This window comes from Aethalodelphis obliquidens, unplaced genomic scaffold (assembly GCF_003676395.1).
Source record: "Aethalodelphis obliquidens isolate GAN/ISIS:26980383/991018 unplaced genomic scaffold, ASM367639v1 scaffold2, whole genome shotgun sequence".
Lineage (NCBI taxonomy): Eukaryota > Metazoa > Chordata > Mammalia > Artiodactyla > Delphinidae > Aethalodelphis > Aethalodelphis obliquidens.
In genome coordinates this window covers 58,255,921-58,283,260 of record NW_020837946.1, presented here as the reverse complement: position 1 = coordinate 58,283,260, position 27,340 = coordinate 58,255,921, and the positions used below count along the sequence as shown (strand labels likewise).

Sequence of the window (27,340 nt, the reverse complement as noted above, 5' to 3'; positions counted from 1 at the left end):
AAAAAATTTACATTCAGTATAACACTACAACTATAGAGCAAATGTATCCATTTTTATTCTTATCAATAGCCTTATCAATATTCTTATCAAATGCCTACATTTTAACAACAAAGTATTGGGAATATGTGAGTAAAATCAAACTATTCGACTTTTAAGTCCAGAATCAGAAATCCACCCATACGATCAGAGTACAAATTTGGTGTGTGTGTGCGTGTGTTAGTGCTCTGTTTCTTCAATCAATATAGCAAAAGTGTAGTTACTACAGTACTTGACCTCTGACTGGGGCAGCAATCTAAAGGAAAATACCTCTAGCAAATGTGTTACTCCTCAGATAAGACAGCAGGATGCAGTATAATGGCTAAAACTTCTTTCCTAAAGACAGTCATACTGCTTCGATGATATTCTAAGTCTCCAATACTCTGTGGACACAAAACTTCAGGAGAACCTTTTTCTATTAGACTATAGACAGAATATTAAAGTAAGAAACTGTAAGTTACACTGGAATTTTGGCTATCTGGGAAACCATACAAATCTAAAATATTAAAAGCATTTAAGAGGTGTTCATAATAAATGCTAAAGCCTTAAAGATAAACAAATACTAACAGTATGTTCTGGTTAAGGAGGCAGCTTACTAACAAGCCTTTAAAATGTGTACACTCTTTGGCTCAGTAATTTCTACTTTTAGCAACTTACCCTAAGGAAAAAAACCTCAGGCAAGTGGACCATGGTGTATATAAGGTATGTACAAGGACGTATGTAGCAACACATACCCACACATTCAACAAATATCGAGGGGCACCCATGTGCATACTGTCATGGAACTTACATACTAGAAGGAGAAACAGATAATAAATGGATAACTGGCTATTATTTACTCAGAGAGAATGATGAAAAAGGAGCATTTGGCAACGTGGAGGTTATTGATGACCTAGACAAGAGCATTCTCAAATGCTCTTTTGGGGGGCAAAACCTCACTGAAGTTAAAAAAAAAAATGGAATGCAAAGAAGTGGACACAGTACAAACAACCTCTTTTCAGTCTCGTTGCAAAAGAGAACAGAGTAGTAGCTGGACAGGGTCATTACCCCATGTTTGCACGGTCATGGGAACAAATCAAGAGAGAGGAAACATGATACAGGAAAGAGAGGGCAGGGCAGCAGGATCACAATCACATGTGAGAGGGAAGCAGATTTAACAAGTTGGCCTTGGCAGGGACAATTCACCTGTTATACTAAAAGGAAAAGAAGAGTATATGATACAGGTGGATATAGAAGAACAGAACTCAAAAACACCAGGCCCTACTCCACCTCAGGCCCCTTGCATTTCCTACTGTGCCCCCAAAATTTAAATAATTTGATCCCTTACCTCCTTTAGTTTTTTACTCAAATGACAACTTTTCAGTGAAGCCTTCCTTTGCAGTGTTTAAAACTGCAATCCCCACCCAAACACTTACTATTCTCTTTCTGTACTTTATTTTCCTTAGTATTTATTACCATCAAATATACAGCATAATTTTACTTTTTAAACATTTTGTTTATTGCCTATAACAAATCTCTAAAGATACCATTAAAAACTCTGACATCTCTTTAAGAAAATGGGACACTACTTCAACAACCACAAAAGGTCAATCTTTGCTAATATGACTACTATATCTGCATATTAACACTCTCAGAAAAAGTTTACCATCATCAGTTCTGAGGGAGAAATCAGTTATATCAGCCACTGGCATCAGAATGAACTGGCCAATGGCAAAGTCAAACTATTGATAATCCAACCATCAGCTGTGCAACAGCAAGCTGGAACTGAGACCAGGAGAGCCCAGTCTCTTACGGGTTTCTTCAGGTATTCAGGAAGTATACACTAGGGCAGAGAAAATAGGGCAGCACATGATCTAGGTTGGGGAAAAGAGAATCCTAACTTGAAAATCTGATTACAACACACAGCACTAATAGTTTTCATCTTTTCATACTACCTGTTAAGTACACCAAATAGCTATCATATACCTATATTTAATGATAACTAGGTTGTTCTTATTGATGTAGAGACAAAAGAACTGGTGGCACTGTGATATATAAGATGGAAAAAAAGGAGGTGGGGGAAGAAATGGTTTTGACCTAGATACTACCTCTTATAAGCTGAATGACATTAGGCAAGTCAAAATCTAGTCTCAGTTTCTTTGTAGTAAAATGTACTTTCCTCTTAAGATTGTTCTAAAGATTAACTATGATTCATGTGAAAGGCCCAGCACAGTACTGGCCCTAAATGGAACTCAATAAATGGTACTCAGTTAAATCTTCCCATTGTACTACCAGAAATGTTCAGATCTCCAGAGATAGGGAATTTAACTTTGATTTCCAGATCAAGATGACAAATAGAAAAAAATGAGGCATTTGGGGAGGGACACAAGTATATTCTCCAATCCCATTTATTCCTCTCTTGTTCCCAACTTGTAGGCTATACAATGTGCAATTAAAGAAGGAAATTCAAGCCTGGTTCCATGCTGATTGGTCAGCTGCCCACAGAAGCAAAGCAGAAAATTTCAAGTATCCAAAGTTGGTCTTTGGACATCAAGTTTGATATCTATCAAATTAAATTTAGCCTTCAAAAATGGGTATTTTCCCCTTTCCCTTTTATTGTGGGCTAGATTTGACTTGCTTCCAAAGAAAAGGAAAAATATGAAAAGGAAAAAATAGTAACTTTACAGTGAAAATACCTGGCAAACACCACCTTCATCGAGTGATAAAGCTTTACATATCCCTGATGTCATGTAGATACCATGTATTCCTGGATATGATGTGAAAGGCACTTCACCTCTGTGGTATTCTTTCCAAAAACCCATAACCCTGGTTTAATCATGAGAAAAACATCAGATAAACCCAATCTGAGGGAACTATAAAACACTTCAACTGTCAAAACTGTGAAGGTCATGAAAAAGAAGGAAAGACTAAGAACTATCAGAGGAGACCAAAGAAGGCTAAGGAAACATGACAAGTAAATAAGATGTGGTCTCCTGAATTGGATCCTGGAATAGAAAAAGAACTTCAGTAGATAAAATGGTGCAATCCAAATAAAGTCTGGAGTTTAGTTAATAGTAATGTACCAATGCTGGTTTAATAAATGTACCATGTTTTATGTACTTAGTTTTTACAAATGCACCATGGTAAAATAAGGGGATATTGAAACAATGATAACATAAGAGGAAACTGAAACTGGGTGAGGGGTATATGAGAACTCTCAGTGCTATCTTTGAAACTTTCCTGTAAATCTATAATTATTCCAAATATAAAGTTTATTTACACAAAAAGGGGCATTTGATGGCATGGAAAGATATTCAGGATATTTTAAATGAGAAAATCAAGTTTCAGTAAAATAAGTATAGTATGATCTTACATTCTTTGAAAATGGATTTTTTAATTATAAAAGTAATGTGTTCACATATTTAGAATACACAAGTGTATTTTTATTTTTTTAAATGATCGTCTTTATGCCTGTGGTCTTTTACCAACTCTGTTTGGTTTTTTGTTTTTTTAATTTATTGTATTTTTGGCTGTGTTGGGTCTTCGTTTCTGTGCGAGGGCGTTCTCTAGTTGCGGCAAGCAGGGGCCACTCTTCATCGCAGTCCGCAGGTCTCTCACTATCACGGCCTCTCTTGTTGCGGAGCACAGGCTCCAGATGCGCAGGCTCAGTAGTTTGTGGCTCACGGGCCCAGTCGCTCCGCGGCATGTGGGATCTTCCCAGACCAGGGCTCAAACCCGTGTCCCCTGCATTGGCAGGCAGATTCTCAACCACTGCGCCACCAGGGAAGCCCTACACAAGTGTATAAGCCACAGTAAAACTAGAACACAAAGAGAGCCAAAATTCGAGTGAATTAACAAGCAAAAAGTTTATTTCTCTTTAATTTCAATCTTGAAACAAATGGTCCAGCTTAGCGAGGCAGCTCTGCTCCTTGCAGTCATTCATGGATCCAGGTTCCTTCCAAGACATGACTCAACCATCCTCTAAGGCACCACCATCATCTGCATGGTCTAAGTGCTTCCAATTAAATCAGCATAAAAGGAGAAAAGCAACTACTATAGGAGGCATAGTCAATGCCTTAAAATCTAGGACAAGTATCACCTATCACTTCTTTTCACAATCTACTGCTAAAACTGCAGACACATGTCCATTCTCATGGTGGATTTGGAAATGTAGTAAAGATGAACGGACATGTTCAAGGAAGGAAAACATGGATTTTTGTGGACTAGTAACTGCCACCAGAAAAGTTATGCAAAAAGAAGAAATTATCTAGCAATCCCCAAAAAACCATTGTTAACATTTGAATACATTTTTGAGGCTTTTTTTCCATAGGGCTTAAACAAAACCAGAATACCTACTTTTTCATTTCATGAGTCACAGGCACCTGTCCACTTTAATATAAACTGCACAGTATTCCACTGAATTAATGTGCTATATCCAATTTCCCTTAATCTATATTTTATCCATTTTTAAGACCTTCCTACAGTACCTAACAAAGAATCACGTGAACAGGTTGATTTTTTAAAGTATTCTTAATATACAAACAACAACAGAAAACATAACGAAAGAGAAGACCACATTTATAATACCAAAAGCAACAAAAAAGATAAAAAACCCAGAAATTAATTGTACAATAAATGTACAAAACCAACACAAAGAGGACCTTTCCAAACACTTCAAAAGTAGACATGAACAAGTAAAAGAACACACCATGTTTCTGAACGAAAAGATTATAAATTCTTTTAAAATTAACATAAATTTAATGTCATCATAATAATGCCAACGAGATTTCTTTTTCAGAGATGAGGAAAGCTGATTATTAAGTTTATTGAATGTCATCATAATAATAATGCCAACAAGATTTATTTTCTGTGATGAAGAAAGATGATTATTAAGTTTATACAGAAAAATAAATAAGCAAAACTAGCCAGGAACACTATGAAAATGAAGGGAACAGCCCTACCAGATACTACAATATGTACAAAGTCTTGATGATTTTTTTAAAAGTGTCGCATTAGGAAATGAATAAACTGACACACTGATGAAACAGAGAAAGATCTGAAATAGACCCAAGTACTTATAGGAATCTAGCATATGCCAAAGGTGTCAAGTCAGTAAAGAACAGACTTTAATAAATATTATTTGACAACATTATAAAAGGAATACTTAAAAAATATATACACATAGTAGAATCGATGTGTTGCAGTGTACACAAAGATAAACTCTAAATGGATTAGAGATTTACAAGTAAAAGATGAAACCATAAACATACTGAAAGAAAATATGATGAATTACTTTATAGCCCTGAGTTGGGAAAGGCCTGTTTTTTTTTTTTTGGCCGAGCCAGATGGCTTGCAGAATCTTTGTTCCCCAACCAGGGATCAAACTCATGCCCCCTGTAGTGGAAGCACAGAGTCCTAACCACTGGACTGCCAGGGAATTCCCTGGAGAAGGCCTCTTTGATAACAACTGAGCTCAACTACCAAAACATATTTGTATAGCAAAACGGACCATAAAGAAAAAGACAAATGACTAATTGGGAAAAAATATCTGCAACTCATAGATCTAATATTCCCAACATAAAAGAATTCTTAGTTATTACGGAAAAGAAAGAAAGAAAGAAGGAAAGAAGGGAGGAAGGAAGGGAGGGAGGGAGGGAGGGAGGAAGGAAGGAAGGGTGGAAGGAAGGAAGGAAGGAAGGAAGGAAGGAAGGACAACCCAATAGGAAAATGGGCAAGCAACATAAACAGGCAATCTGAAGAAAAACACGAACAGCTATTAAACATCCGAAGAGATGTTCAACTTCACTTATAATGAGAACAGCAAATTAAAACTACACCCACATACCAATTCTCTCCTAACGACCTGCAAAAAATCTGTAAGTTTAACACACATTCTGCTAGCAAGGTTATAGAGAAACAAGTATTCTCATACATTGCTGGAAGCAGTACAAAAACTGCACAACCCCTATGAAGGAAATCTGGCAGTATCTGCCATAATTACCAATGCATTTTCCCTTTAACTCAACAATTCCATTTCTGGGAATCTCTCTCATAAACTTACACATTTATGAAATAACATAAGTACTAGATTACTCATTGTGGCATTATAACATAATCACAGCAAAAAACTGGAAATAAGCCAAGTATCCAGCAATACTGAACCTCCTGAATAAATGATGACCCAGCCACACAATGAAATACAATGTATCTGTGAAGAAAAATGAAAACAATCTCTGTGCACTGATATGGAGAGCTCTCCAGGACATTTTAAATATCAAAAGCAAAGTGCATCACAGTTTATATGGCAGGCATTTTGTTTAGGAAAGGGAAAGAAAAAATATTTAACTGTATTTGCTTGTAACTGTATAAAAAAACTATCGAAGAATAAGCAAGAAACTAGTAAAAATAAATACTAGGGACTTCCCTGGTGGCGCAGTGGTTAAGAATCTGCCTGCCAATGCAGGGGACACAGGTTCGAGCCCTGGTCTGGGAAGATCCCACATGCCGCAGAGCAACTAAGCCCGTGCGCCACAACTACTGAGCCTGCGCACCAGAGGCCGCGTGCCACAGCTACTGAGCCAGTGTGCCATAACTACAGAAGCCCGTGTGCCTAGAGACCATGCTCGGGAACAAGAGAAGCCACTGCAATGAGAAGCCTGCGCACCGCAACAAAGAGTAGCCCCCACTCGATGCAACTAAAGAAAGCCCCCATGCAGCAACAAAGACCCAACGCAGCCATAAATTAATTAATTAATTAAATACTAGAATTGGAGGGGGCATGGTAGATAGAGACAAGGTGAAGAAGACTTTTCAGTGTTTATCTTTAGATATCATTTTACTTTTGAGCCACATATATAATTACATATTCAAAACAATTAATTTGAGATTTAAATTTAATATTTCTCAGTATTTAGTGTTTTACATACATTATATCTCATTTAAACCTCACTATGTAAACGAGGTATGATAATAATCTCCACTTTACTCAAACAGCCTAACTGTTACTGCTTGTACAAAACTAGCTAGTAAGTAACAAAGCTGGAATTTAAAACCACAAATATCTTTCCAAACATTGAATTATTTTCAAAGGCAAGCAGTATTGCTTCAAGTTAGTTACATGAAAGTTACCAACAAAATATTAAGCACAGATTTTTTTTTTTTTTTTTTGCGGTATGCGGGCCTCTCACTGTTGTGGCCTCTCCCGTTGTGGAGCACAGGCTCTGGACGTGCAGGCTCAGCGGTCATGGCTCACAGGCCCAGCCGCTCCACGGCATGTGGGATCTTCCCGGACCGGGGCACGAACCCGTGTGCCCTGCATTGGCAGGCAGACTCTCAACCACTGCGCCACCAGGGAAGCCCTTAAGCACAGATTTTAACCTACAACACATTAGTATTTATCAACAAGTAATGTGTAAGCATTCTTACTGTAGTATATATAGTCAGCGATATTCCAAAGGGAAAAGTATAGCTAGCCCTAGAAATGGATGTGTACCTAATAACAGATTATAGTTCACAAATGAATTTTGAAAACTTCCTACATTAAAAACTAACTCCTAATCCAATGTCATTTAGGTAACTGATAAGACAGAACAGCTTTAATGTGTATTTACTGTAATACTTTTTTTCCTTTATTTCAGATTGGTGTTTCTAAAGTCTGGAATACAATGTACCCTTTTATCTCTAGTCATACCCAAGTCAATTTTTATTCCCTAAAATGAAAATTACTCCTTGAAGTAAATTACCATTAAACAGGCGGGTATCACAGGACAGTATCTGAATTCTTCCTTATGCAAGTAAATGAGTATCTAAATTCTAGATGCCCAATAGGTCCAGGAACTTCCTTTATCATGGCACACATGTACAAAGAAATGAAACTGTGGTTGGAAGTACTTTGCCATTCCCTGGTTTAGACTATCCATGTTTAACGTGATTACTGATATGACTAGATTAAAATTTACCATCTTACTATTTTCTATTTGTTCCATCTATTCTTTCTTCATTCCTCTTTCTCTAACTTCTCTTATGCTGAGGATTGTTTACAAGTCCATTGCATTGCTTCCATAGATTTATTATTTATGCCCTTATTTCAAAATTTTTAGTGGTTGTCCAATACACATTTTTAATTAATCTGAGGGCACCTTCAAATATTATACCATTTCATGTGTAGTACAAGGACTTACAGAAATATTATATTTCCAATTCCTTTCTTCCATCTTTTATGCTATTGTCATATCTTTTATAAATGCTATAAACATATAATACTACTTTTGTCTTAGATAGTCAGTTAACTGTTAGAGCAGGGATGAGCCAACGATAGCCCATGGGCCAACTCTAACCCTCTGCCTGTTTTTAGAAATTGTTTTACTAGAACACAGCCACATTCATTCACGTATATATTTCACACTACAATGGCAGAGCTGAGTAGACACGAGAGTGTATGGCTCTTAAAACCTAAAATATTGTCTAGCCCTTTATATAAAAAGTTTGCTGACCTTTATCTCAAATAAATTAAAAATAAGTAATAACTTTTTTTTCCATGTCCAGTGGTCTTTATGTAGATCTAAGTTTGTGTAGATCATATTCCTCCTGCTTAAAGAACTTGCTTTAACATTTCTTATACAGTAAATCTGCTGTCAATGAATGCCTAGTTTTTGTTTGACTAAGAAAAACTATTTCTCCTTCATTTTAAAAAAAATTTTCATTGGGGCTTCCCTGGTGGCACAGTGGCTGAGAGTCCGCCTGCCAATGCAGGGGACACGGGTTCGTGTCCCGGTCCGGGAAGATCCCACATGCCGGGAAGATCCCACATGCCGCGGAGCGGCTGGGGCCGTGAGCCATGGCTGCTGAGCCTGCATGTCTGGAGCCTGTGCTCCGCAACGGGAGAGGCCACAACAGTGAGAGGCCCGCGTACCGCAAAAAAACAAAAAACAAACAAACAAAAAACCCTACTCTAATTACACTTGTTTCTCTATTGTTAAAAAGGATTAATTGAATGGCTAAGTATAAATTTTCTAAGGGAAGAGGGCAGACTTCTACTTTAGATCATATCCTTTAGTAAAATTAAATATGATCATAAGAATTCATCTTCTGTGGCTTGTTGATTATAAGAATAAAATACACATACATATACCACAATTCTCTGTATGTCATTATCATCATCTGGTATTCTACAGTGCATTTGGTTAGAAGTTTTTACTTTGTATGAAACACATGAACATGCACATACCCTCCCTCCTTTGCCCACCCTTCCTCCCCCCGCCATCCCAACTCTCTCTGGTGGCAATTTTAAAACTATAGGAATTCTCCAGCTCAGAATGGACCCAAAATACAGGCTTCTGTTTTAGTTAAATATCTTTTCTGAATCCTGCTGTGCTTCAGGTTCCATCTGGATTTCTCTCCTGTTGTAACATCAGTATTTGCAAGAAAATTTCCTCCAGTAAGCATCTACGGGTCTGCAATGTAAAATCCCATCATAAATAACCACTTTAAGGCAGGTAAAAGTAAAAGTTTATATGTTCATTGCCATCCCTTAATTATTACTATGCTTTAAAAAAATCACTGTTAATTTTTTATTCAGATATCACAGGCACAAATTTTCCAGTTGCATGCATCAAAAAAAAAATTGTTAATATACTGTCTTCATATAGTAACTAATCCAAAATAGAAAACTATCCTTGCACCACTGAAGTCTCAGGGACAGATGCACTGATTAGAGACTTCAACGGCATAGCTTATGCTGTCTGAAAGGGCTTCTGAGGCAGATGTTCCATCTTATGACTCATTTGATCATTTACTTATATACTAATGTCCACTATATTACATCATTTACATCAGAGCAACCATGCAGTAAAAAAGAAATTCCAAATTTTGTTCCTGCAAACACAAAGTTCCCATTTAGTTTCAGACTGTTTCTGAAAAGAACAAAAAAGTCTTATTTGTGAGTAGTTTTCTGTAGTAGTTCATGTAGAGTTTCTGTATACAAACTATTGTCAAGGTGTAGGAAGCCAATTATATTGCAGAAATATACCACTGGCTACCTTGGAAAATATATTTATACTATACTTTACCTTTATAATATAACTGAATAGTGGCATTCCTACCTAAGCTTTATACAAAATACAAGATAAATTTGCTTTAAGTGAGTAATTTTATTCCATTAGTTCTGAAATCTGTTCACTAAAAAAATGATCTGGATAAAATATTTGTCATTTTAAATAATGTCAATGTATTAGTGCTGTTAACTTATTTTAAAAAATTATAACCAGGACTATTAACAAGACAACAAAAAGGAAATATTCAGATTACTTAAAATCCACTGGTAAAGTTATCTAAGCATCCAGATTGCTGTGTAGAGTTAATGTTACTGTAAGTATAAGAGAAGTTATCTAACAGTCTAAATATTTATTCTAGTATCAATCTTAAGTCTTAATCAAACAGTTATACTTTGTTCTTTTTTAACAGAAGAAAATGAATAAAAATGACTGCAAACACTTTTAACTGGGAATTTAAAAATTAGAACAATACTATTAAAGTGATCATGAATATATCATATCAGAAGTATTAAACTTCATTTGAAAATCAAATCATATGAGAAGGATTATCCACACACGCAGGGTTTTCAACATGTTATCCCTTTATGTAATATTTATTGAAGGCAAATTTTTAAATTGAGAAAAACCTTTAATAATATAACCACCTTATTTGCTATCAAAATGGGGGGAAATTTTTATGAATCTGTCATGTTAAACAGTAGTCAATAGCTACATATAATCAGTAAACAAATTCAGTTCAAGGCAAGAAGAATTAAATCACCGTTTAGTGGTTGCAATTTAGATTATTCTAGCGTGTAATACTTTAATTGTATAAAACAAAGCTGATGTCACAAATACAAAAGAACTTCTTGCAAAGCAAGTACCACAAGTAATTTCTATGCTGCCACTGATGGCTGACAAGTGATGAGCACTTTGTTCAAATGTATACACTAGGCACATAAGACAACAGGTGGCTTATAAAAAGAAAATACTGAAGTGACGCTCTTAAATTGTTCATAATCAACATTTTTATAATGCTTTGCCAGAATATCTGTTTTAATCTTTGAATAGCCAAAAGGTTTCTTCTACAGGGAAATACAGTATTCCCAACATAAAAAAGACGCTGAACCAGACAAACTAGGATTAATACTGGGCTAAAACTATTTATATGAGACAGTATATTAATATATTGCCAATGTGTTAATATATTACCAGTGTATTTCATAGTTTAGTAACAGGTTAAAATATTTTCAAAATTTTTAAAAAATCTATTCTTATTAGTTGATATCGGAGTACTATTATTCAGTGCTGGACCAAAACCTCCCCATAAAAGCAAGAAACAAACACCCAAGCTCTTTAGGCCTAATTAGCTATCAGTGTTAGAGGTGTTTTCTCATTGATGGAGAAAAGTGAAACAGATGGCGGTGTCCAAAATGACTAGCACTCCTCACTACCACCACCACCCAACCTAAAAATCTAAACTTTTACTGGAGCACTAGAAGCTATGTTGTTTTTGATGTTGTTTCTTAAAAGAGAATAAGGCAAAGTAGAATGAAATAAAACTTCAAGTTTAAGACATACTCACTACCCCAATTCTGCCACTGCAATGAACTAATCACAGAAAAAGATTTGATTAGGAATGGATTATGATTAAAAGATTTCTCCTACTCCCAAATATTCCTGTACACAAAGGATCCTTATTCGTCTTAAATGATTTTAACTGTTCTAGTTTAAAGAGCAACAACTGGGGATGGAGAGGGTAGACTTAAGTCACTAAAAAATGAGGAAAAAATAAACAGGCAAGTGTGATCTACGACATCCCTTAGAGTCACATTAATATCAATACAACCAAGGAATACTGAATTATCTCTAAAATTCACATTACAACTGTTTAATTCTAGGATATATATATAACATCCAATTTATTTACACACAAATATTTACATACAAATATTCATTTGTAGGCTGATATACACAATGTCTATTATTCAAAGCCCTTTCAAATGACCAAGTAGCTGAACATCTGCACATCTGCAGTAAACTTTTGTATGTGATGCTCGCAAAACGAAAATGATAAAGTTGAGTGATAAATTACTTACATGTACCTGGAACAGTGGAACTTGAAGAAATCCAGGTTGTATGAACAAAAGATGTAGGTAGATTCATAAAGACTAACGAAGACTTCTGGGCATTTTCAAAGAATTTAGAACAGTGGTTCTCAAAGTGTGGTCCATGGACCCCTGAGGGGTGTGCAAGTTTAAAGCATTATGTCATAATAATAATAAGATGCTATTGGTTTTTCTCACTGTGTTGACATTTGTAGTCATGGTACAAAATCAATGCTAAGAACTACCAGGATGTTAGCATGAATCAAGGTAGTGATGCCAAACTGTACTAATAATCATTGTTTACTTCACACACACATACAAAAACAGTAATCAAGTTTCACTTAACAATGTCCTTAATGAGAGTAAAAATTATTAATTTTATTAAATCTCAGCTTTGGGTACACATCTTTTTAATATGCTGGGTAAGGACACAGAAGTACACATAAAACACTTCTGCTACATACCAAAGTACAATAGTTGTCACGGAAAAGTATTTGAATTGCCAGCTGAACTAGCCACTTTTTCCATGGAGCACCATTTCTACTCGAAAGAACAACTGACATTCAAACCATGGTTATTTAATCTTTAGTATATGGCAGCCATTTTATTATAAACGATAAAATTTAGGCTTTCAAATTAAAATTAAAATTTTGGAAAACTTGTAACTGCCACCATGACCTTGACAGCTTCCCAATATTTTTTTTTAACATCTTTATTGGAGTATAATTGCTTTACAATGGTGTGTTAGTTTCTGCTTTACAACAAAATGAATCAGTTATATATATATACATATGTTCCCATATCTCTTCCCTCTTGCGTCTCCCTCCCTCCCACCCTCCCTATCCCACCCCTCCAGGAGGTCACAAAGCACCGGACAGCTTCCCAATATTTAAAGACTTTTCTTATGAGATCTGTGGTGATATTAACATACGTGATTTTGTGCTGTTGTATAATAAAATGTGTCATAATTTAAAAGATCTGCATCACTCACTGAGAACTGGTATTCTCCAAATGACTCAAGGCATGCATGGGTAGGAGAGTCATTCAAAGTACAAAATAGACCAATGGACTTTAATGTGAGAGAAAAAGAGTCCATTGCTATAGTTGAAGATTCTACATTTCAATTAACTTTTAAGAAATTTCTATTTGTCAAGCTTTGATGTAGTATCAAAGAATAATATTCACAATTATCTGAAATGGTTATTAAAGTACTCTTCCTTTTTCAAACCACATATCTGTATAAGGCCAGATTTTCTTCATCTCACCCAAATCAACATATTGCAAAAAATTAAGTGTACAAGCAAATATAATCCAGCTATCCCCTATTATGCCAGATATTAAAGAGATTTGCAAAATATAAAATAATCCCACTCTTATTAAATATTTTGTTTTAGAAAATATAATTATTTTTCAAAAATATGTTAACATATAATGGGTTTATCACTGTTATTTTAAAATGCATTAAGAAGAAATTTTTTAGTCTTAGTTTAAATTTCTAATATGGTAAATATTGATTGATCTTAACCTACATAAACACAAGTTTTCGGTATATTTAATAATTTTAAGAATATAAAAGAGTCTTCAGACCAAAAAGTTTGAGAACTGCTGCTTTAGAGGTTATTAATCCCCACTCTTTTAAAGACAATTTTCCACCTTTCCACATGGAGACAAGTGACTGGAAAAATTGCATTCTTTTTTAAAAAAATGAATTTCTCTAGGGGATATAAAGAGAGATAGCTGAGTGAGAAAGACTACAGCAGTTAGAAAAAGGAACCAGCATTCTTTGGACACTGTGCTGTTTCCAGACCTGGGGCAGGAAATAGAAGAGATAAGCCAGGAACATCCTTCATATCATACCAGATAGCATAAAACTATCAAAGACTACTAGTGTGGTATCAAAAGAGATCCAAAAAGTATCACCAATCGCCTTTAGAGGATGCCAATGAACCATCTCACTATTGTGCCAACTTTATCCTAGGAAAATGCCAATATATCCCATTTTTTTGTATTCCACCCAAATGCCCAAGAGGGGGGAAAAAGCTCAAGTCAGAAAAGTGTTTCAATGGAATTCTTATTTAGTAAAAATAAGATCCTGTAACCTTTAAATACATTTTTTAAAGTCCAGATAAAATACTGATACATTGATGCTAATAAACAGTAAGCATGCACTTTCCAACCGTATTTCCCTTACCATACATAAATCACCTTCAAAGAAACCCACACAAAACATCTATCTTTACGAACCAAGCAAAATCACAACTTCTCTGACTAAACGAGATCTCTCTTTCCCTCTGAACTCTATCCCTAAGAAATGCTTGTGAACCTCAAAGTAATTACCATGAGTACTTTGTTCAAAAACAGAATGTGAAGATTTCCTTGAAATAACTAGGTTCTAAGGCAAAGGAGACTAAAGACTTGAAACATGGGACCATTTATAGTCAATTTAACTAAAAATGTACACAACACATGAGATAATGGTTAAAAGGAAGGGCTTTAGATCAAAGAGCCCAAATTCAACTTCCAGTTCTGCCATTTACTAACCTGAGTTATTTAACCTCTCTAATTGTTTCTCTAGTATGTAAAATGGGAATAGTAGTGCATACTTCAAGTAAACCTTGTGAAAAATTAAATGAGGTAACAGATGTAATAATAAAGCTTTCAGATGCTGCCTATAACATATTAATCCTCAATAAATAAAGCTTCTGGTAATAGTACTTGTAATTCTTCATGTCATGTAAAGGGAAAGAAAGGAGATGACAGGAAAATGCTGGGCAGAACAGTTCCTTCCACCACTGTCAAGGGATATCATCATCAGTCCAGTAAAGATTAGCTACCACTCTGCCTTAGCTGGTATGGGACAGTTATCAAAAATGATAGGAAAATACAATATATAAATATGTACATATATTTTCACAGACACCAGGGTTAAGTATACCATCTGAAATAACATTAACTTTGTTTCCTTCATTTATTTCCTAATAAAATATTACCTAACAAGTCATTTAGTGAAAAAACATAGTGATGCTTATAACATAATCCTTCTATATAAATACTCAGTCTAAATCTTCTATTTGCAAGTAAAATATGCCAGTCTCCTAATGCCTCTCAAGTCAAACGAAGCAAACTTTAAAATTCTCATCCACGAATTACAATGTTAGCAAAGAAAGGCTGACAGAAAGAACAAAAACGGATTATAACAAAGAAGGATTCAAATTCAAATTCAAATTATAGTCTGGTCTTAATTTACATCAAATTTAACTCAGAGATTAACCACAAAACCCTGCCAAGAAAAGCAAACCAGGTACAAACCAATCCCCTGGTAAATTCCAGTGCGTTCAAGCTCCTCCATTCTCTTCCAACAACTGTTCTCTAGGAACAGTCCCACTCTTGGGGCTTCGCCAACTGTTTTCTTATCAAAGTCACTCAGCTTTTCCCCTTTACTCTCCATAGGGTAAATAGTTACCATGTAATCTTATTTCACTGATTTATGTACACTTTAAGTTGTTCCCAATATACGCTGTACAACGGGTATTTACAGTTGGTTAAATGGGGTATGGTAATCTCTACAAAAAGCAAATTCAAGAAACCCTATTGAAAATCAACATGGCAATGGCTAGCAAGAAATGAAATGTAAAAGAAGTGTATCCTTTGATTCATTAATTTCTCTCCAATAAATATTTCTTAAGCAAATAATACAATAAAGGCAAAAAGACATGAATATTCACTCACTGAGAGTTATCTATCATAGTAGAATAACTGAAAACATATTCAGTATCTAGGAAATGATAAATCATAGATCACTGACAATATTATCCTCTCATTAAAAATTATTAATATTAAAGCTATTCTAAAACAAGAAAAATATTTTATGATATAATTTTAAGCAATAAAATAGCTTTAGGAAGTAAACATAGGGTAGCAATTAAAGTATGGGTTTTGCTAAAAATCTTCACTCTGCCACTCAGTAGCTGTGTGATTTTCCAAAGTTATTTAAACTCCCTGAGACTCAGTTTCCTCATTTCTAAAATGGGCTAATAAGATCTAACTCATAGGGTTCTTGGGAGAATCAAATGAAAGCACTGTAAAGCGCCTCCTCCTAACTCAATAAATTCCTTTCCCTGTTACTCAACTGATTCCTTCCTATTAATACAACCATGAGTTTATAAATAGCAGATCATATCTAAATGGTGATTATAATAAGACTGGGGTTCTATATTTAAAATCAAAACCTGCAGTAAAGTTCCTTAATGGGGCTTTATTTTCCTCAGTTCTTTAAAATAAAATATCAGCACTTGGTCTGACTGTAACCCTTAATATACCAATGTTTCAATTGTTTTTAAAAATTGTATTCAAAATAATTTAAATTAGTTTTTTCCCAAACATTTTACTCATAATACACAAATCAGAATTCAGTCTGAATATACAAAAATGGAAAAAACAAATTAGGAAAATGGGTGGAGTACATTCAACCCCCTACATTTTCACACTAAAGCTTTATTAAAATGTGAACAATAAATTTAGTTGCGGGTGAGGGAGAACACTATTCTCAGAAAGCTATAAATTAATGTATAACCATTGTTTCAGTTCTATCCATCTGACACCCTGGCATACAAGAGAAGACCTTCACAACTGGCCTAAAGAGAAGGTGGACACAGTTGTCCCTTTCAACTCAGGGAAGGGGGAAGAGGAACAAAACCACCTTCACCTGACCCAACTCTTTTCCTATGTGATGTGCAAAATATCTAAACGTCTGGTGGAACAACGGGGTCTTCTTTAGGTCCCAATGGCAAGAACTGAGTCAGTCAAATCCAGGCCAGCCAGGCAACGTTCCTTCCTCCCTCCTACACTGGGAGCAAGGACAGCAAAGACAGGGTTAGGGTGGGAGGAGAAGATGCACCAGGAAGGAGACGTCACAGACCTGGACAAGATAATTCCAGGTTCACGGGCAGCCTGGGGGTTCTGAGGAGACACCTTGACCTCACCAGTGGAGAGAAGAGGAATCTTCCAGTTCCAAAGGACTAGTGCTGCTACACAACCTACAGCCCTTAGAGGAAGCCCTGCCTTTCCCTCAACTGCCTCGGCTGGCAACCCGTAACCTCAAAATTTTAAGTCGCTGATGCAGGAAAACTGTATCAGGTCCACAATGGGCGGTTATGGGTGTCAATGTCAAATCTGCAGAGGGACAAGTTATGAGGAAATTGAAGACTCACACTGTGATAAAAAACAAGTGTTCATCTGATTTCATTCATGCAAGTCAAGTATAACAATGAATACACTGGTTTTCAAAACCAAATCAGTCTCAAACTTACATTTTTAACTTAACATAATGACAATGTTCTGACAACTAAGAAAAATGTGGTTCAAAATTTAATGTTTAAAAGATCAAGAGACTCTCCAGGACCTTAGAAGTTGCCCTTCCATCCCTGAGTGATTTCAACTCGTTAGTGAGAGAAGAGTTTTAAAAAGAATCCATATAGTTGCTATTTTGAGCAGAGGACAGGAATGGAGACCTCTAAAACATGTCGGAAAAGACAATCTAGAAAAAAAATGAGAACGCCTCAAGCACCTAAAGTAGATATAAGACCACCATGAATATGAGGATATGTTCAAGCAATTAAATTGTAAACAGCTAGTAGATTACTGCATGCAACATTACAATGTATACAATATTACAATGCAAACTAGAAGGAACTGTTTCCTACTGCTGCATTATTTCCACAGTAAACAGAAGTTGATTATTAGAATGCATTGTATATGTAGATGAGAACCACTGCATAATTACTTAACCCATTGAATTTGTACCGAAGAAACAAAGGAAACATATGTTTTTTGGTCAGATTGTTTACTGCAATCCAATACTAGATTAATTTAATAAATACTGCTGAAAAAGAAAATTACAGGACCCAAAGGAAAAAAAACCCATTATTTTAGGATACAATCAAAGACAGCTTTATATTGGCAATTTGTGTTTAGGCAAAAATGCGTGACTCATTTTAAACTCTTAAATGACATGCTTATGAGGAAGGGGGGAGGTGGTCTCTTGAAAAACAGTAATTTATGTTCATAGTAATTAAAGGTGATTTACAAAACATATAAACACCTAACTTAACCTAAAAGGGGGGATGGCAATTAAATGAAAGCCTTTTCACCTTCTCATTTAGCAGTTCAATAAAGTGGTAGTGCCTTGAGGGTTACAACTAGAAAGGCAACTTAAAACCTATTTCTTCCATCAATGTTACCTTCATCCCTTTTTAGCAAACACAGGCAACAAAACTATAGGAGCCCTCTGGAATCTTACTGTTAAAGCTCTAACTAAGCAATTTAGGCATATGAAATTTAAACAGATATAGAGTAACTGCAATACAAAACTGAGTGAAGACGCGTCTGCCATTGATAACAAAGGAGAAAGGATAAGGCTTTATTTTTCCTGGCCAAAAATTCTAACCATCTGCACAGAAATCATCTACATAGATTAATCTTAATTCTATCCCGTAAGAACTTGTCTGCCCAGTTTGAGAAGGGTAAGCCCAAAAGAGAAGTAAAATCAGTCAAGGGTTTAAAATCATCCTGGGGTGTGGGGGAATGACAGACACACTTCCTAAGAATTATAAAACTGCAGAGATCTTTCAAAATAAAAAGAAATGACATCAAAATCGAACTACAATTAGCAATTATTCCCTAAATGGAAATATTCTACTTACTGACGTAGACTCCTTTTTTTAAGGAAAATAAACATTGGAAAGTAAATTCAAATAGAAACTAAATTCCTCCCTGTAATCAGGAGAAGAAAATAAGCATATATCCTTTCAGATTTTAAAGAAAAGAAAAGAAATAGAGTGAAATCTGATAAAACCAAAACTGCCTTCTTATTAGAGATGATGGAAAGGGGGTGAGGATAAATACATAATTAACTTACAATTTTATGTGGACTATGGAATGACACTAATTTTTTTCTAAAGCACAAGTTTTTGTACCTAAATTGCATATAATTCAATCTATTTTAAGGGAATACTTTTTGATATCAAGTAGATGGCTACTGATTATATCTCAAACAACAATGGGCTGGCATGGCTAGCAAGGGTTTCCCTTTGCTTTGACAAATTAACAAAGGAATTTTGTTTAGAGGACTGCACTGGGCATATTAAAACAACTGGTGTAAAGACAATAAAAATGTTAAGAATCTATTTAGAAGACTATGCTTCTTTTCCTACTATCATTCTTACTCTTGGGGGGAAAAAACCCAGATGAAATGAAATAATGAGCTCTCAATGACCTTAACCCAATCTTTTCATCGTTCAAAGCCCAGCTCAGGTTAGGGGGCCAATTCCTGGCTCTACCTGGCAAGGGCACAGATAAAGCTCCCACAACCTCCCAGGGTAGAAGGAGGAAGCTGGATAATATCGCCTTACCAAGAATACATGGAATGGGGGAAGAGATACCTGCACAAAAAGGAATTAGTTTGTTATTAGAACAAAAAGGTATTAAGGCAGTCCTGACTTCCCCACAGCCTCCTCTTCTCCCCTCAACACACACACACACACACACACACACACACACACACACACACACGCGCGCACACACACACACTTTCACTACATAACAGTAAGGTATCTTAGAAATGCACATTTTTTTTCTTACCCAAAATGTATTCACTTAAAGGTGACAGAGACAGTAGGATTTGTGGAAAACATGAAAGAAAAAGGGAGTGATGGAATGTGGAATTAGTATATAATGTAAACAAAATAAAATAAAACTGGAAAATCTTAGGTATTTTTACTCTATGAAATTCTTTCATTTTGTTTTCCTTCTAAATTACTTACAGGGGTTTTTTGTCTGCTAAAGATTCAAACAGAGAAAAATATTTTTGAAAATAATCAAAATTAATTTTCAGAACTACATTATCTTTCTTTTCTTTCAAAATAAAACCAGGCTTACAGGCTATTTTTCTAATTACAAAACAATACCTGGCCAGAATATATTTAGTTTGAGAACATTTGTGACAACAGAAAGGCAGGAAAAAAAGCAGTGAAAATTACTTATATTCCCTCTAACAAAATGTAACTATTGCTAGCATTTTTGCATGTTTTTGCAGATTTTCTATGTGTTTGTATTTTACTAAAAATAAGATCACATTATAAATGTTCTTTCGCAGTCTTATGTCTGCATGTAATAATATATGGTGATGGTATTTTCATTCAATGACCACAGAGTTACATTAACATTTTTAAAGACTGCAAAATATTATGCAGTATAGATGTTGTATAAATTATTTTTCTAACATCTTTATTGGAGTATAATTGCTTTACAATGGTGTGTTAGTTTCTGCTTTCTAACAAAGTGAATCAGCTATACGTGTACATATATCCCCACATCTCCTCCCTCTTGCGTCTCCCTCCCACCCTCCCTATCCCACCCCTCTAAGTAGTCACAAAGCACCAAGCTGATCTCCCTGTGAAACGCAAGTATTTTTATGGCAGAACAGACCATACAAATATAATGTGTGGGAGCTCTCAATGAAGTACTTCTTTAACAACAGAACCCACTAATTTAGTTACCTGAGAGTAAAATTCTTAACTAAATCATCCTGGCAGAACTAATTTGATTAGCCCAGCTTAAAAATCAAACATTTTACAGAGATGGCAGAAGATCACTGACAACTCCTGAATCACAGCATTCTAAGCCAAAGCCATCTTCTCCTTAATTTAATACAGAACTCCTGAGAATTTTATTTGAATCATTTGTGCATACCTTATATTGGTATTTAAATAAGAAAATTCCTCATGTTTTAAAAATCAGAGTAATACATGCTCACTTTTTAAAAAGCCAAGGATCTAAAAAGGAAAGTCACCCACCTCTCTCTCCATCCCAATTCTATTCTCCCAAAAACCTATGAACAGTTTGATGTATCTCTTCAAATTTCTTTCTATGAATATAGTGTAGAGCTGAGCTATCTAATACTATAGCCACTAGCCACATGAGGCTATAAAATACTTGAAATGTGGCTAGTCCAAACGGAGATGCTCTAAGTATAAATTACACACCAGATTTCAAAGACATGGCACCAAAAATATATCAATAATTTTTCATATTGACTACATGCTGAAATAATATTTTTGATAGATTAAATATATGTTATTAAAGTTAATTTCACTTTTTACTTTTTTAATGTGGCTATCAGAAAATTTTAATTAGATACGTAGCTCACATTATATTTCTATTGGTCAGCACTGGTACAAAGGCTAATGGTGCAGGTTTTGGAGTCAGACTTGCCTTACTGAGTACTACTCCCAACTATACCATCTACCAGCTATGTAACCTTGGACAGATGTTCTAACCCCTCTGTACCTACTTCTGACTTGTTCTGAGAATTGAATGAAATTCCTCACAAAAACCACTTAGCACAGAGCCTGGCACATAGTAAGTACTTAATAATATTTCCTGGCAACAAAAGAATAAAACTAAAACAAAAAACTATAAAAAAAAAAAAACAACAAACCTATATTCCATATCTTTTAAAATCACTATACAGCACCTGTCTCTTCAGAAAAGTCTCCAGTTATACCTGTAGGTCACTACTGTGCAGAGCAGGTAGTCTCTGAAAAACAATGTATACCAAGCACTTGAATTTTCTTTCTCTCTCTTTCACACACACACACACACACACACACACAAATACATGGATCTTGAACATGTTTACTATATAGATCCTAAACGCTTTTTTTTTTGGCCGCACCGCGCGGCATGCAGGATCTCACTTCCCCCACCAGGATTTGAACCCACGCCCCTTGCAGTGGAAGCAGAGTCTTAACCACCAGACGACCAGGGAAGTCCCACAGATCCTAAACATTTAGATCTAAAAATGTACAAAAGCAGTGTGGTATGGTGAAAACCTGGAAAGAAAAAAGGACTTAAAGAAGAAAGATGGGGGAGTTCCCTGGCATCCCAGTGGTTAGGGCTCGGCGCTTTCACTGCTGGGTCCGGGTTCTATCTCTGGTGGGGGAACCAAGATCCCAGAAGCCACGCTGCTCGGCCAAATAAAGAGAGAGAATAAGGATGGACTCTATGCGCAGTATACTAGCTATGTACCCTAGCAAAACTGCTTAGCCTCTCTCTCTCAGTATCCTCATCTGTACAGCTGGGATAACACCAATCCTGCAGAATTGTTAAGATTAAATAGAATAATATATTAGAAAGAATCGACCATAGTACCTAATTCATACTAGGTACTGAATAATCACGTCTCTTCTTCTGGACATCAAAATAAAATGCCAAAACAATTCAGACAGGCTAATAATGTTAATGCTGAAGTGCTTGCCATGCCATAACTGCCTGTTCATACCCTGAAGAGGTAGTTTAAAAACATGCTGGCTGTATAGTCATCCCAGGTTCCCTACATTTTATCCCTTTAACAAGCAACTGGAGAACAGAACTCTGGAAAGAACAGGGCACCACATACCCCACCCTCCCATCATCACTACCAACATAATACACGCACACGCAAACACATACCAATTTAGCTGAAAATAATCAAGTTGTATTTGAAATTTTCTTTCCTATAACTATAAATGATTACATACTTTATAATTAGCAGTTCTATAAATCTGGACCTCCTATATATTTCTAAATTGGGAACAAAACTGTCCCATACCTCAGAAAACAGAACCTTTGTTTCCAGTCTACAAGGTCTTATCTCTAAGTAGCTGCTGAGAAACTAACAAGTTTTATCTATAAACAGCTTGACAGTAGGTGCAACGATAGAGCCAAAGGTGCTGTCCTTCAGATAACACACAAACACCTTAGCTTCCTATTGAAAAATCACTTCAAAACTTCTAATGCCAGCTTTAAAAAGCTAAGGATTCAGTGAAATCAATAGCCTCGTCATGTTCAAAGCTTTAAAAATTTAACAATAGGAAGTTACATTGCTTCTAAAACAAGTCATACGGCTCACAAAACCCTAGAGAAAAAAATAATCATTTTTCTAAATAGAAAACCTGTTACAAGGTACTGCATGTATATGAATTTTAAAAGAATTTGCTTCCCATAATATTGTCACTGTTTCCCTATTCTGCACTGAATCTTTGGCAAACAGTTTTATTTGAAGAGACTCCTGTTTACGCGAGATGTAAGAAAAGCCTATCCCTTCTTCACAAAGTCTCTCAAATTTGCTTTCCCTTCAACTGTCACTGACAGTTTTCTGAAATCCAGTCCTCATTATTTCTTTCGTGAAATACTATAAGAACCTCCTGGCAGTTCTTTTTGCCCCAAACTTCTTCCCACTAAAATCTGTTCAGAATGTGTTCATACATAGTTGATAGAGCATCAACTCTGTTAACTAAGTGACATAATCCTGTATATTATCCATGAAGTGGATAAAATCCAAATTTCTAACTTAACAAAACTACAAATTATCAATATCGATATACCCAATAGGGATGAATCTCACAGACATTATGGCGAGAGAAAGGGGGAAGGCACAAAAGAATACAGAATGTGCGATTACATTTATAAGAAGTTCAAGAATAAGCAAAGCTAATCAATGATGATGTAAGTCAGAACAGTGATTACCCTGAGTGGGGAACTGACTGGGAAGGGTGACAGAAATGTTCTCTACCTTGATCTATGTGGTCGTTACACAAGTGTATATACATGTACAAATGCATCCAGCTATGCACTTCAGATTTGTGAATTTTATACTTTACTGTATTTTCTATCTCAAAAAAAAATAATGGAAAATCAACTAGAAAAAAACAGTTGTGAATATTTACCTGATTATGAGAAGGATAAGAACTTTCTAAGTATAAAGGTAATAGAAGAAATCAAAGGAAAAGACTGATAAAAGTATTTTCACGAAGATGACACATATAATATATCCCCATGTGTCTGCATTGTATGAACAAACTCTAGAACAGAGATCAGCGAACTAAGGCTTGTGCCCTATTTTTGTATGACCTTAGAGCTAAGAATGATTGTTACACCTTTTGAAGTGCTGCAAACACACACAGACACAAAGAACATGCAACAGAGCAAAATGTTTACTATCTGCCCCACTAAAGAAAAAAATTCCCCAAGCCTTGCTCTAAAAAATAACACAAAAAACTAATAAATGCCTCACTTATAAAGGCAAGACAGAGGAATCAGAATGTGAGTAGGAAAAAGATTTCTCAATGTATACCCCAATGTTACATCAATTTTCTTTTTGAACCATGTAAATGTTTTACCTATTCCAATATATGACCTGTCTAAAATTATTCAAAAAATTAAAACACTATTATCCCCTTGGAGATAAAGGAGGAGAATTTGGATGTATCTGATAGAATTCTAAGTGTATATACCCATTGGCCTAGTAATTACACTTCTAGGCATCTCTTAGAGAAATACCCAGACATGTACCAAAAACAAACAAAAAAACCTGTATAAGAATTCCATTAGCAACATTCTCTGTTAAAAAAAAAAAAAAGTCAGAAATGATAATGCCCATACAGATGCTAAGTGAAATAAGTCAAAGAAAGACAAATATTGTATGATCTCACTTACATGTGGAATCTAAAAAAGCCAAACTCAAAGAAACAGAGAGAGTAGACTGGTGGCTACAGAGAGTAGACCCCAGGGGCTGGGGTGGGGGAAATGGGGAGATGCTGGTCAAAGGGTACAAACTTCCAGTCACAAGATGCCTAAGTTCTGGTGTCTAATGTAAAGCATGGTGACTATAGTTAACAATACTCTATTGCATGCTTGAAAGATGCTAAATGAATAATCTTAAATGTTCTCAACACACACACAAAATGTTAATTATGTGATGTGATGGATGTGTTAACTAACCGTACTGTGGTAATCATTTCACAATACATACATATATCAAATCATCACGTTGACAATGTTATATGTCAATTATATCTCAATAAAGCTGGGAAAATAAATAAATAAATGCCCACAAATAGGAAGTACTAATTCAATAAACTCTGGTACTTTCATACTGTGGACAATGGTGCAGCAGTTAAAAAATAATAAAGCAGGGGGCTTCCCTGGTGGCGCAGTGGTTGAGAGTCCGCCTGCCAATGCGGGGGACGCGGGTTCGTGCCCCAGTCCGGGAGGATCCCACATGCCGCGGAGTGGCTAGGCCCGTGAGCCATGGCCGCTGAGTCTGTGCGTCTGGAGGCTGTGCTCCGCAATGGGAGAGGCCACAACAGTGAGGGGCCCGCGTACCGCAAAAAATTAAAAAATAATTAAATAATGAAGCATGAAATAAGCCAGTCACAATAGGATAAATATTGTATGATTCCATTCATATGAGGTACCTAGAGTAGTCAAATTCAGAGACAGAAAGTAGAACAGTGGCTGACAGGGGCTGGGGGAAGAAGGAATTGGAAGTTACAGTTTAATAGGTACAGCGTTTCAATTTGGGAAAATGAAAAAGTTCTGGAGATGGATGGTGGTGATGGGTGCACAACATGTGAATGTACTTAACATCACTGAATTGTACACTCAAAAATGGTTAAAACTGCAAATTTTATGTTATGAACACTTTACCACAATTTTTTTTAATTTATAATTTAAAAAATGTAGAAATTAAAAATCTAAGTTCACAAGAAAAACAATGAAGCAGCATTAAAAATAACAGTCTATTTGCACTCACACAGAATGATCGTTTATTTAAACTCCAAAATAATTCTTTAAGTACAGTATTACAATCCCCATTTTACATGAGAAAACTGAGGTTCAAAGACAAGGTGTTACTTTTTCACAGTTACACAGCTAGAAAGTAAGAACTGACAGTTACACAGGTTTGATTCTAAAACCCACATTCGTTCCACTTTACTCTAGGCACTAGACTGAAATAGCAGAAAAATAAAATAGTTGCTTTATGCTAACATGATTCTGATTTATTTTCCCTTTCATTATTATCTTTAATGTCATTTAAACAGTAACTAATTTTTAACAGACCACTTTGAAAAGTATATCCTGAACGTCATACCTCTGCATTTCTGCTTCAAAGTGAATGAAGGCTAGTTTTTTTGGTTCATAAAAAAGCTAACTCAGCTTATGTGAATAACTAACCTATTAAGGAAATGTGGATAGTTTGCTTCAAAAAACTTTTAAAATAAACAAACACGGTATTTAGCTTTTTAAAACAAAATCTTCACAACAAAATTTTCCATAAAAGTGATATATACTAAGTATAATGGGTATCTGTTTTGTTTTCAAAAGCAGTTAATCCATTAAGTAATTTTTAGAATGTTAATTTCTATTTATTTTTTCCCAAACACTGGAAACTGTTATTTTTCTTTCTCAATGACATGATCAAGTAAGGAAAAGCAAAAACAAAAAAAAAAAAGGAAAATTATGAATTCATAAAGAATTTCTGTTCTATAGTTAATACATATAACTAGCAATGTATAACATACCCATATCTAGTCAGAGTTGTTTATCCAAAATCATAGGTGCCACACGGCAAAAGTATGGAGAAATTCCCATTTTTTAAAAGTTTTTAGTTTTTTAAATCATGCAAACCATTAAAAAAATGTTCTGTATGGTTCAAGAAACCTGAAAAGCAGTCAGCTGAAGAGTAACACATCTGGATCAAGAAATAATTTCTGCAGAATTTCAAAAGTTCAAAATACTTTGGGAAAGGGGGAATAATTAAGTAGGAAGATGATTATTTAGAACATCATCAACATTCAAAAACAGTTTGACACTTAGACCAAAGAAAGGAATATATACCTCAGATAAATAACTGCAGGCACATGAAAAAATGCTCAACATTGCTAATTATTTGAGAAATGCAAATCACAACTACAATGAGGTATCACCTCATTCCAGTCAGAATGGCCATCCTCAGAAAGTCTACAAATAATAAATGCTAGAGAGGGTGTGGAGAATAAGGAAACCTCCTACACTACAGGTGGAAATATAAACTGGTACAGCCACTATGGAGAACAGTATGGAGGTTCCTTAAAAAACTAAAAGCAGAGTTACCATATGAACCTGCGATCCCACTCCTGGGCATATATCCAGAGAAAACCATAATTTGAAAATCTACATGCACCCCGATGTTCACTGCAGCACTATTTACAATAGCCAAGACATAAAAACAACCTAAATGTCCATCAACAGATGAATGGATAAAGAAGATATAGTGTATAGTATCTATGTGTATATATATATATATATATATGTGTGTGTGTGTGT

The 27,340-nt window shown here is 35.4% G+C and overlaps 1 protein-coding gene across 3 annotated transcripts in view; it reads right to left on the bottom strand.

Moving 5' to 3' along the window:
• OLA1 (Obg like ATPase 1) overlaps nucleotides 1-27,340 on the bottom strand; it is a 167,950-nt gene that overhangs the window by 104,501 nt on the left and 36,109 nt on the right. Inside the window, exon 5 of one of the 3 annotated variants that reach the window (XM_027128077.1) lies at nucleotides 12,146-12,286. The exons of the other annotated variants lie outside the window; for them this stretch is intronic. Coding sequence (XP_026983878.1) covers nucleotides 12,146-12,286 — 141 coding nt within the window. The remainder of the gene's footprint in view (nucleotides 1-12,145; nucleotides 12,287-27,340) is intronic. 3 annotated transcript variants of the gene reach the window in all.